Source organism: Babylonia areolata, chromosome 20, assembly GCF_041734735.1.
Source record: "Babylonia areolata isolate BAREFJ2019XMU chromosome 20, ASM4173473v1, whole genome shotgun sequence".
NCBI classification, from domain to species: Eukaryota; Metazoa; Mollusca; class Gastropoda; order Neogastropoda; family Buccinidae; genus Babylonia; species Babylonia areolata.
In genome coordinates, this window is record NC_134895.1 from 46238089 (window position 1) to 46251120 (window position 13032).

Genomic DNA, 13032 nt, shown 5'->3' on the forward strand with positions numbered 1-13032 from the left:
AACTGAAGTTAACATCAGGTCCGGTGATGAGGGAGATACGTCCCGGCAGAGATGCGGTGAACGAGACACTGGTTTCAAATCGCAAGGCCCGTTCTCATGCAGGGCTTATGAATAATGCTATGTAGGCCTTTGTTGTTTTAAAGTTTAAACGCATGCTTTTTATACATCGGGTTTTTACACTGTGCAGCGGCACAGATGAGCATGTTTTACATGGAAATGTGCTATATAGATTCAATTTTTCTTCTTGTTCTTGTGGGCCTGTAGCTTTTTCTTTTGGTTTTTTTTTTCCTTTCTTTTCTTTCTCTTTTCAGTTGTGTGTGTGTGTGTGTGTGTGTGTGTGTGTGTGTGTGTGTTTCTTTTTGTCATGAACTGGTGCAGGGGACGGAGGTGGAGGACAGAGAGTAGGGGTGGAGGGTGGGTAAGGGAGGGCGGGTGAAGGGGTGGATGTGGTGGGGGGGGGGGGGGGGCGCTGGGTGTTGGCAGTAATAATTGCTTTTTGTTGGGATTGGACGTTTCATTCCCCTACCCTCCCCCCCCTCCCCCCCGCTTCACTTGATACACATGCATATTCCCACAGTCACATCCACCACCACCCACCACCACCCCTCACTTTATATTACGCACTTGCATTCTCCCTGTCTCTTTTTTAACTATCTACCTCCTTCACCCACCCCACCCCCTTCCCCCTCCCCGGCCGCAGCACCCCGCCCCTTCCTCGTCAAATGACATAAAACATTCAGCACCAATGATTGCAGTCCATCAGCTTTACGTGCGTAGCACTCATCCTTGGAAACATGTTAAACGAAAGCCACATCGTGATGGTGATCGATTCCATTTTGTGACCAGCTGATAGTGGGATGGATGTTGAAGGAGGGGGGAGGGGGGGTGTAGTCTTATTCTTTTGTTTCATATATATATATATATATGTATGTGTGTGTGCGTGTGTGTGTGTGTGTGTGTGTGTGTGTTTATTCATTAAAGCAGATCGATATGGGTTTCTCAAGGCCTGACTAAGCGCGTTGGGTTACGCTGCTGGTCAGGCATCTGTTTGGCAGATGTGGTGTAGCGTATATGGTTTTGTCCGAACGCAGTGACGCCTCCTTGAGCTACTGAAACTGAAACTGATATGGGTTGGCGTATACGAGCCAATTCAAAGCGAAACTTTTGCAAATTGGACGTGAAACTTTGACCACCAAACATAAAAATAAATAAATAAAATATATTTTTTTTAAAACAACAACAAACAAACCGATAGCCTTCCAAACTATGTAACGAAAGACAGAAGGGACTGTGCAAAACACTTCGTGGGTTGTTTTTGTCCCTCACTGGTAATTCAGGAATAGTCAAAAATCGGGAATAACAAATCAGGAATGGGCAAAATAGGGAAATAACAAATCAGGAATAGGCAACATCGGGAATAAACAAGGCGACTCGGGATGACAACCCTCACCCCCACCTTCCCGGTGGGTTGTGGTGTCACATGCACACACCACAGCCACCCCTCCCCTGTCCCGTAGTTCCCCAGGCATTGTACTGTGTTGTTTGTCTGATCAATACCCGTATCTCTCATCATCCATCCCCACCGCTCAATCCTTTCCCATCTCGTGGCCCCGCGACAGCCCTGAAGGACTATTATACAGTCAGTGTGCAAACAGGTAGCTGTTGGTGCTCGCCTGGGGTTAGAAAGTAGTGCACGGGTTCGTGGTATCAGAAAAAGTGACAATGAAAATGTTCGTTATTGCGTTCGGGACAGTGAATTTGACAGTGAAACTCAGTAACACACACACACACACACACAGCGCGCGCGCGCGCGATCAAACATAATTTTATGATCAGTATCAGTAGCTCGAGGAGGCGTCACTGCGTTCGGTCAAATCCATATATGCTACACCACATCTGCCAAGCAGATGCCTAACCAGCAGCGTAACCCAACGTGCTTAGTCATACCTTGAAAAAAAAACAAAGATTAAAATAAATAAATAAATTTTGAAAACATAATAATAAAATAAAATAAATTTTAAAAAAAATATATATATATGAACACACACAAATACACATTCATACTCATGCATATGTATGATAATACAGGCAGCAGACCTTCACTGACGAGCGTTGTTGTCAGCGACAGCCAAAGGGTTAACGAGCTGTGCAGCACAAGGGCTGTGGCTGGTGCTGCCCATCAAACATGGATGGAGGCTAGAGAGTTCTTGGGGTTTTTTCCCCTGTCAAACACCTGCCCTGCAGGTTGTTTGGGTCCATGGTGCTAGGCAACAGAGAGAGAACACTGCCAGCTTTGAACTGGTGAAGACACGCTGGTCTGGATATATAAATATCAATCAATCAATCTGTTTGTCTGTCTATATATCTGTCTACACATACACGCACACTATATATATATATATATATGTGTGTGTGTGTGTGTGTGTGTGTGTGTGTAATGTATGTATGTATGTGAGTGTGTGCATGTGTGTGTGCAGTGCGTGCATGTGTGAGTATGCACAAGTTCTTACACTGATATGCACATGTATGTGTCCTAATTTCTATTGTATCTGTGTTTGTGTATGAGTGTATGATTTTCGATTTATGTTCGTATCATGGTTATGTACTATACCCCCCAATATTCCTTGTGACCCTGGTACACTTGGTAATAAAGACATATTCTATTCTCTCTCTCTCTCTCTCTCTCTCTCTCTCTCTATATATATATATATATATACATACATACACATACATACATATACATATATGGCCATTATGTATAAGCTTTTACATTAGATTGATATAGGTTTACAGTTGGGCCAACAGCAAAGTGAGAGCTGTATTATCAATGGTTTCTCCATTTACAGCGTAGTTGTTTGTGAAGGGCTATGACTCTCAAACTAGGATGCAAAATTGCTCTGGCTCTTAGTGCTGCAGCCTCCTTGTATGGTTAGTTACCTGGTGCTGAGATTAAAAAAAAATTAAATAAATAAAGATATGGTGTATGTAGCATGTTATGGATCAGTCCACACTGAAATGGGACTAATCGATTCCTGATGACTGATTTTTCTAACTGTTTTTTCCCTGTAATTTTTAGTTGATGATCAATTCCTGTTCAGTTATTTTCATTTTTTCTGATGATTGATTTAACCATTTATTTTTTCAAATATAATTATAGTTTTGATGACAGACAAAGAACGAAGTGCTATGTGAAGAGAAACAAAGATCTAAAAAGAAGCACGCACCTCTCCAAACGTGTGTTGAAAGGTTTCATTAACTTGATGGAGTCTCCCATCGGACCGACAGATGAGTAAGCAGGCAGGCTTATCTGTCAGTGTGTCCTCATATGGGAGAAGAGGCCGATTCTGGATGCGCAGCACTTCCCACAGGTGTTGCAAGGGAAAAAGTCTCCAGAAGTTGAGCCCTGCTTCCTTCGCTCATGTTTCTCCTTAATGGTCAGCGTTCTCTTGTTTTCAAACGTCTTTATGCCACTAGAGCACAGCATCCTCCAGCGAGAGTGGTCAAGGGCATCAGTTTCATTAACTAGACAATGTGCATAAAAGGGTGAGTCACCTTGTACAGTGTTAATGGACATGTGGAGAAAAGCAAAGGCTGCTGGCAAGTTTCACACTGTATGATGTACATGGTGGTAAGTGTAATCTCTTGAATCGTAAGGAGAAAATACAAAAAATACATCGCAACTTTGATTTTGTATTCCATTATTCTTAGCTCGTAAATGCACACAAACACACATACACATGGTATGCATGCGCACACACAAAGAAGCACATACACACAAGTGCATTCACACATACACTCTTTCCCACACGCTTTCATTTTAGTCCAAGGACAGGTTTTTGAGAACCTAGTCATTTATTCATTTGACATATATTCCAGGCTGTTTCTTGGTAAAAAGTGTACAAGTAAAATCAATTGAAAAACAGACTACATTAAAAAAAAAAAAAAGTAATACTAATATTGTAATAGCTGCACATCATCTTCGCTATTCCATTCCAAACCGTACACATTTACATTTTTGCATGACTTTGTAGACTTACATATTCATGTCCAAACACTCACACATATCACAATTCTGAAATTCACACAATGTGCACATAACGTTTTGAACCTTTCCTTTTACACTACTTCCACTTAAAAGTGATGAATAAAACCCCTACACGTTCAAAGACCTATGAATACTGAAGAAAAGGTGTTCTGACTGAAAATCTGATACCTATTTATTCACTCATGTGCCCACTCGCCTCACACAGATACGTTCTTTGGGCTTCTGAGCTCTGTAGGTTTATAGCAAGTCAATACAAGCATCAGGCATCAATGGAAAGTATTGCTGTATCATTTCTCCTTGACTTCCATGTGTTGGCTATGTTGCAAGGAAAATCATCTCTAACACATTTGCAAGCTGGTTGTACACACACACACAATACACACACGCGCACATATAAACATACTACACACACACACACGCACACACACACACACAACACACAAGAAAACATATCACACCCTCACACGCAATTCCTTTCACATCAGAAGCAAGATCCCAGGACCATCTGTGTTACAATTTTCTGCTGTCCAAACTGCAAAATAACACCCTGGGAGTATTGGTTCTCATTACAGTCTGTCATAATTGATTAAGAACAAAATAATAAACAAAACAAAACAAACAACAAAACCCAAACAAAACACAAAAAAAACACATGAAGTCTGACTGCATGTGATTTCAAGAACATACTGACGTTTCAGTATTGTCTAAGAAAATCTTCACCATGATTTTGGACTCAATGGTTTTCCACCAGAGGGACATAACTCTCAAGGTGACATACATACTAAAACCTCACAGTCGACATTTTTTAACAGTCCCAAAGAGATCACTGATCACAACAGATGTAATGAATGAAACCGGGTCAGCATTTACTGGCCCTTGTGCACACACACACACACACACACACCAGAATTATCTCCCCTTTGCTGCCATGTATTGTAGTGTATACTGCTGCCTTGGCAATGTACTGTCATGGGCCAGCAGTTTCAACAGACCTCTGAAGGAATGCCTGCGCAGACAAGTGTGTTATATTTGTATTGTATTTGTATTTCTTTTTATCACAACAGATTTCTCTGTGTGAAATACGGGCTGCTCTCCCCAGGGAGAGCGCGTCGCTACACTACAGTGCCACCCATTATTTTTGTATTTTTTTCCTGCTTGCAGTTTTATTTGTTTTTCCTGTCGAAGTGGATTTTTCTACAGAATTTTGCCAGGAACAACCCCTTTGTTGCTGTGGGTTCTTTTACATGCGCTAAGTGCATGCTGCACATGGGACCTCGGTTTATCATCCCATCTGAATGACCAGCATCCAGACCACCACTCAAGGTCTAGTGGAGGGGGAGACAATATCGGCTGCTGTCACGTCAGTACTTGATCATGTGTGTTGCCTTACATGTCACTATTAACAAAATGACACGGTGAGTGTTGCAGCAACTTTTTTTTTAACTCACTGAGCCCTGCGCCCAAGGATCACTCTGGCGTCAAAATTCACCACACTAAAATGGTTCGAGTATTGGCCTAGAGGTAACGCGTCTGCCTTGGAAACGAGAAAATCTGTGCGCACTGGTTCAAATGCAATGGTCGCCAGTATTTTCTCCCCCTCCACTAGACCTGAGTGGTGGTATGAACGCTAGTCATTCGGATGAGACAACATACAAAGGTCCTATATGCAGTACGCACTTAGCGCACATAGAAGAACTCACGGCAAAAAAAGGGTTGTCCCTGGCAAAATTCTGTACAAAAATCTACTTGGATAGGAAAACAAATAAACTTGCAGGCAGAAAAAAACACAAAAAATGGGTGGCGCTCTCAGTGTAGCGACGCGCTCTCTCTGGGGAGAGCAGATCAAATTTCAAACGGAGAAATCTGTTGTGACAAAAAAGAGCAATACAATGCAATCCAAAAGGCTTTCACAATCCTACGTAAGTATAAACTGTGGCCATTGTGAATGGAGTAACTAGCTCAAGCCGGAAATGGCATTTTATTTGGCTGACAGGTGGCAGACTTGTGAGACGTCTTATCACTGAATTCCAGCAAAATTTTGGCCAAGAGGAGCAAAGAGATAGGCCTGGTTTGCATCAGTTAGACATGGTACAGTACATGACACCAAGATGGTTTTCACAATCCTACATATGTATGAACCACATAAAAGTGGAACTAACTTCTATAAGAGTTTTTGCTGCATCAGTATGACATGGAAGCCTGCCAAGGCAGTAAGCTCCCCAGGGTCGAATGTGTTAAAGTGGTATGTATTTGAAAATCTGTGTAGCGTTCTTTTCACAAGTGTTCAGCTTTTTGTCTTGCAGTAGTCTGTGTTCACATGGCTTACCTTGCCCCTGTGCAGCCCAGTCTATTTATATCTCTGCAGTACACTTCTTGTCACTCCAGTTATGGAGAATTAACTTTCAGTTTCTCAAGGAGGCGTCACTGCTTTCGGACAAATCCATTTTCACTACACCACATCTGCTAGGCAGATGCCTGACCAGCTGCATAACCGAACGCGCTTAGTCAGGCCTTGAGTGCATGCATATATATGTGTATACCTATCAGAGAGGATTTCTTCTAAATGATTTTGCCAGAGGACAACCTTTTTATTGCCGTAGGTATTTTTTCAGTGTGCAAAATGCATGCTACACACAGGACCTCAGTTTATCAATCTGTCTGAATGACCAGATGCTCAGTTTGATTTTTCCAATCGAACTTGGGAGAAAGGGCAAGAGCAAGAATCAAACCCAGACCCCCACGGACGCTGTATTGGCAAATGAGCCACTGAACAATTCTGCCACCTTCCTCTCATAAGGGTAGAGACCACTGAAGATGGAACTTCACCGAGAATAACCAACATGATGTGAAAGTTCATGAGAACAAGTCCCCCGAGGGGTCAAAGTCACTGCTTTCTTTCCGCACCTCTCTTTCACCCAGGTCCATGTCTGCACGTTTTGCTGCGTCCTTCTCTACAACAAAGCGTTTCTTCTGCTGCGTCTTCTTCACCAGGCGACCCGTCTCCAGCAGGTGGAGATAATCATCGCTGCTTTTCTGGAGCAGTCTGTCGGCTTTCTGGGCCTGGGTTCCCCTCGTTCTGTGTCGCCTTTTCCATGGGCTGGGTTCTCCAAAGCAGTCCACATCGTCATCACACAGGGTGCTGTTGTTCATCAGCTCAGAGAAGATTTCGGAGGAGCTTGTGGAGCTCCGTTTCCTGCTGTCCCCGCGACTCTGTTTCAGCACGGAGTCCTGACATGCTGGAAGCCTCAGCAACATCGCCCAGAATTCCTGCTGTGTTTGTTCTTTGTGCTGTGTCTTTCGGCTTGCTGCACCCCCTGCTGGGAGGTGGTTTCCGTTTCTTCAGCTGACAGTCTTCCGGTTCGCAGAATATGTCGTCAAGCACGGAAAGTTTTGATCTTTGCCTGACAGTCACAGCCGTTTGGTTTGAATCGTCAACGTTCTGTTTCCTGCACCCTGTGGAAGCAGCGTCAGACTTTGTCAGGTCTGCTTCCCTTAGTCCGAGACGGGTTTCAGCATCAGCGGGGTGTCTGCCCAGTTCACTGAGAAGTCCGTCCATGTCCTCTGTCTCCAAAGACCCTGCAGGCTCGGCCAGTCTGTCTGTGTCCTTCCATGATGCCACGCCTTGATGCTGGCTGTGTTCTTCACTCCTGGAGAACAGCGACGGTGAAACGACGCTCTGCTGGGTCTGACGGCCACGTGTGGATCCCCCCACCGCCCTCCGTCTGTTTCGAACGGCCTTGACCTTTGCTGGGCTGACCATGTCTCCGACATCGTACATGGAGTCCTCGCCGCCGCTTTCGTCTTCGAGGTCGATGGCGGAGGTTCTTGGCGCCTGCGAGAGCTGAGTGTCGTCTTCATCGGTGTACAGCAGCCCTGGGGCCCTCCGCTTCCGCCTCACAGCTGGTTTCTTGCCGGCAGCGGGTTTGGTCTGACTTGTCTTCTTCTTCCCTGAAACGCACCACCACAGACCCCAGTCATCGTTATTGTTATCACTGGTAATCATATCGTGTCTGGCCTCAGACCTGTCTCTAAGCACTTCGCAGGGCACAAAGGGCTTTGCCAACCTGAGCAGAGCTGACTCAAAGCTGCCTTCAGGCACTCATCATTTGTTTCCCTTGTCATTCAGTCAGGCTTCAGTCAAACATGAGTGCGCACACACACACACACACACACACACACACACACACACACACACACAAACACATGCGTATTGATGTATATCATTTAAGTGGATTTTACTATGAAATTTTGCCAAGGACAACTCACCAGTCACCACATAACAACTACATCTACCCAACCCAACCATGGTAGTTCAAAATCACCAGTCATCATATAACTACATCTACCCAACCCAACCATGGTAGTTCAAAATCACCAGTCATCACATAACTACATCTACCCAACCCAAACATGATAGTTCAAAATCACCAGTCACCACATAACAACTACATCTACCCAACCCAACCATGATAGTTCAAAATCACCAGTCATCACATAACTACATCTACCCAACCCAAACATGATAGTTAAAAATCACCAGTCACCACATAACAACTACATCTACCCAACCCAACCATGGTAGTTAAAAATCACCATTTACCACATAACAACTACATCTACCCAACCCAACCATGGTAGTTCAAAATCACCAGTCATCATATAACTACATCTACCCAACCCAACCATGGTAGTTCAAAATCACCAGTCATCACATAACTACATCTACCCAACCCAAACATGATAGTTCAAAATCACCAGTCACCACATAACAACTACATCTACCCAACCCAACCATGGTAGTTAAAAATCACCATTTACCACATGACTACATCTACCCAACCTAGCCAAGTAGCTAAAAATCACATCACTGTATAACTGCTACATCTACCTAACCTGACCATAGTAGTGAAAAATCACCAGTCACCACATAACTACTACGTCTACCCAATCTAACGGTGGCAGTTTAAAATCACCAGTCACAACATGACGGCTACATCTACCTCGTGAATGGAGAGAGTTGCCACTCTTTACTATTTGTTATGCATCTACCCAGCTTAACTAAAGAAGCTAAAAAACAAAACAAAACGCTAGTCACCTTGTGAATGGAGAGAGTTACCACTCTTTACTATTTGTTATACATCTACCCACCCTAACAAAAGGAGCTGAATAAATCACCAGTCAGAGTTACCACTCTCTACTATTTGTTAATAATTTGTTCTCCTGGCCTCGCTGTTTATTCATTTCAAGTTAAAAAACAAAACAAAAAAAAACCCATTAAATGCAACCATGTGTTTGTTCTGTATTGTGTGTATATTCTGTGTCGCTTATTCAGGATTAAAAGGCTATGCCAGCCTTGATTAAAAGCCGATTTGTGTTTGCACATTTCTTCTGTCACTGCTGCTGTGTGCACATGCCAAATGATCAGTATTAGGATCAGCCCAGTGGCTTCCTTTTTTTTTTTTTTTTGAGGAATTGTCTGGACTTGTCCCAATTACCTTCAGTTTTTATTCACCTGTGTTCTAGCTGAATTGGTAGCATAAGCAGCAATGACCTGGAAGTTGTGTACCTTTGTGAATGGAGAGAGTTACCACTCTTTACTATTTGTTATACATCTACCCAGTCTAACCAAAGAATCTGTAATATAAAAAAATAATAAAAAATAGTCACCTTGTGAATGGAGAGAGATACCACTCTCTACTATTTGTTATACGTCTACCCAGCCTAACTAAAGAAGCTAAAAAACAAAACAAAACGCTAGTCACCTTGTGAACGGAGAGAGTTACCACTCTTTACTATTTGTTATACATCTACCCAGCCTAACTAAAGAAGCTAAAAAAAAATTAAAAAAAAAAAAACGCTAGACACCTTGTGAATGGGGAGAGTTACCACTCTTTACTATTTGTTATACATCTACCCAACCTAACTAAAGAAGCTAAAAAAACACACACAAAATTTTTTTTAAATAAAAAAAAACGCTCGACACCTTGTGAATAGGGAGAGTTACCACTCTCTACTATTTGTTATACATCTACCCAGTCTAACTAAAGAAGCTAAAAAATCACTAGTCACCTTGTGCATGGAGAGAGTTACCACTCTTTAATATTTGTTATACATCTATCCACTCTAACAAAAGAAGCTGAAAAAATCACCATTCAGAGAGTTACCACTCTCTACTATTTGTTATAGATCTACCCAGCCTAACAAAAAAATTTTTAAAAATCACCAGTCACCACATTACTACTACATTTACAATAGAACAGAATAGAATATGTCTTTATTACCAAGTGTACCGGGGTCACAAGGAATATTCAGGGGAATAGTACATAACAAGAGATATGAACATAAATCGAAAATCATACACAAATACAGTAGAAATTAGGATACATACAAGTGCATATCAATATAAAAACTTGTGCGCACGCACGCACACGCACGCACACACACACACACACACAGAAACATGTTTGAACAGAAGCTGCACATTACATGTGGATGGGGCTGATGACTAGATATTCAGGTAGATGGTTGTTGGTTACCTGCTCGTGTCTGATTTCCGACAGTTGGCGTTCGTGCAGCAGTTTTGCGAACCAGCGCCTTGACTGGCAGCTCTTCGGGCTTGGTCAGGATGGAGTCCAGGGTGGGGTGAAGGCCGTCGTCATGACGACACCTGTACAGCTCCCTCAGCATGGCCAGCCGCTCCTCTGGGGAGGCCACCAGCACACGCTGTGCCAGAGTGATCGCGTCTTGGCACTTTGCCACCTCTTTCAGCTGACCCCAATGTTTTCTGACAGAAAAATGAAAAAATGAAAAAAAAAAAAGTGTTTGGAATAACTCAAACTGTAAAAGTCATTTTAAGTGCAAAGATGTGTGATGTGAAATATATGCATGAATACATAATGTTCTGAATGAGATATCAATGGTTTTATGAAGCAATAAATCTGTTTTGATACTTCAGTGTTACAGCTGGATAACTGTTGGATCTTCTGGTAAAAAGGTATTAAAAAAAAAAAAATTTTAAACTGCATAAAAAAGTTGCAAAAGAATCTTGTAACATTCTGTGTGCTACACACTTCTTCTTGAGTCAACTGACCCCTGTCTGTCTGCTCTGCAGGCTTGGACACACATGCAAACACACACACACACAGATCCCCCCCAACTCCTTCCCCCACACACTGCCCCCCCACCTCCCCCCGCATACATACCCCCACCCCGTCCCCTGACACACACATACCCCACATACTCCCCACCTCTTTCCACCCCCTCCACCCACACAGCCAGCCTACCTTTCAATCAAAAAAAAACAAACAACAAAAAAAAAACCAAACGGCGCAGAAACAAACTGCAACAATTACTGAGGAACAACAATGTGAACTGACTTTCTGATGGCAGAGGGCGTCTGTCCCACCAGCACGTGCCAGCGACCATGGTCCACAGTTCTGGCAGAGTTGTGGTCCTTGGACACGTTTCTCTTCCCTGCTGCTCTTCCTTTCTGCCCCTTGCGACTGGAGGCTGGCAACTTGCTGGTTTCCGGAGGTTCCTCTTCACCGGGCTGTATGCAGTTAAGATTCAAGATTTGGTTTTCTATAACACCAATTGCGATGAAGAGGATTACAATCATAAAGAAAAGAACAAAACACAAAAAAAACATGAAACACAACTGATAACTGAACTCATTCATCTGTGCACCTGAGCAACGCAAGGGTGTCAAAACTCGTCTCATTAACCCTTTGAGCCCTGACCACCACTTTACCGGTGGTAGAGAAAAATGACCTAATGCCTAGCCACCGGCTGAGCGGTGCGTAAACACTTGTGTCGTGTTTTGCTATTGGTTGACTTATATTGAAGAGCCAATCAGAAAAACCGTAATATTCTGATGTCAGCGAACCAACATGGCCGCGCCTTTTCACTGTGTTTTGTGCATATGCTTTGGATAAAAAAGATCGATTTCAATATAAGTCAACCAACAGCAAAACACGACACAAGTGTTTACACACCGCTCAACCGGTGGCTAGGCATTATGTCATTTTTCTCTACCACCGGTAAAGCGGTGGTCAGGGCACTCTTTTTATATCTGCCGTGACACATTAAATACCAATTATTTGCAAATTTTGGCTCAGGAGCTCAGGCAGAAGGGTTAAAATTGCTCAGGAACTCAGGGCTCAAAGGGTTATAATGGTATCCACTTTCCTATATTCGCATAAACCGCTAACGAAGGGAACTAACTTCTACAGTATTTCTGGCTGGGTTGACACATGTCAATTTGAAGGAAGAAGAACCGGTCAATTTCGGTATGTTTTCCCCTCCCGAGTTCTTTCCACATTAAACTGGCAGGGAAGCTTGCCATGGAGTTTACAGTCCTCCCTGCCTGGGGCCGTATCAAGAGAGCATCATGCCTGAGGGTAAATGTGTAACTGCAGGTAATCTGCCTGAGTTTCAGTTTCAGTTTCAGTAGCTCAAGGAGGCGTCACTGCGTTCGGACAAATCCATATACGCTACACCACATCTGCCAAGCAGATGCCTGACCAGCAGCGTAACCCAACACGCTTAAAGGAAGAACTGCCTGAGGCAAGGCAAACTGCCTGAGGGTAAGTAATATCCAGGATTCATGAACACAAGAGTCTACCCGCGTGTCTACAAACCCGAAGGAAATTTACCGTTACTACCTGCCAAGGGTGACTGCCCACGAAGCAGAGGTAAATATGGCGGATCCTTTTGCAGCAGTTTTCTTTCTTTCTTTCTTTTTTTTTTTTTTTTTTTTTAAGGGAAAACAGGCGTGCTTTACGGATAGCATGTGTTTTGTGAATTCTCTCGATAATGTTCCGAGCTGTGGTGTGGTGAGAAGTGAAACTGAGAGCATGCGCAGACGGGAATCGTGGGATTTTTTAAAAAAAGACGATGGGTTAGCTGTCTGAGTGAACTGCTTGTGTCTTGAATACGAAGATAACTTATCCTTCAAGGTAAACTGTACCCATGGGTCCCAACCATGT

At 43.3% G+C, this 13032-nt stretch overlaps 1 protein-coding gene across 4 annotated transcripts in view; it reads right to left on the bottom strand.

Moving 5' to 3' along the window:
- Positions 1-7071: 7071 nt before the first annotated feature.
- LOC143294538 (uncharacterized) overlaps positions 7072-13032 on the bottom strand; it is a 49710-nt gene continuing 43749 nt past the window's right edge. For all 4 annotated transcript variants that reach the window (XM_076605913.1, XM_076605912.1, XM_076605914.1 and 1 more), the window contains 3 exons: positions 11422-11594; positions 10582-10829; positions 7072-7993 (listed from right to left, as the gene is read on the bottom strand). In XM_076605913.1, the coding sequence (XP_076462028.1) occupies positions 7200-7993; positions 10582-10829; positions 11422-11594 (1215 nt within the window). In that variant the 3' untranslated portion in view covers positions 7072-7199. The remainder of the gene's footprint in view (positions 7994-10581; positions 10830-11421; positions 11595-13032) is intronic.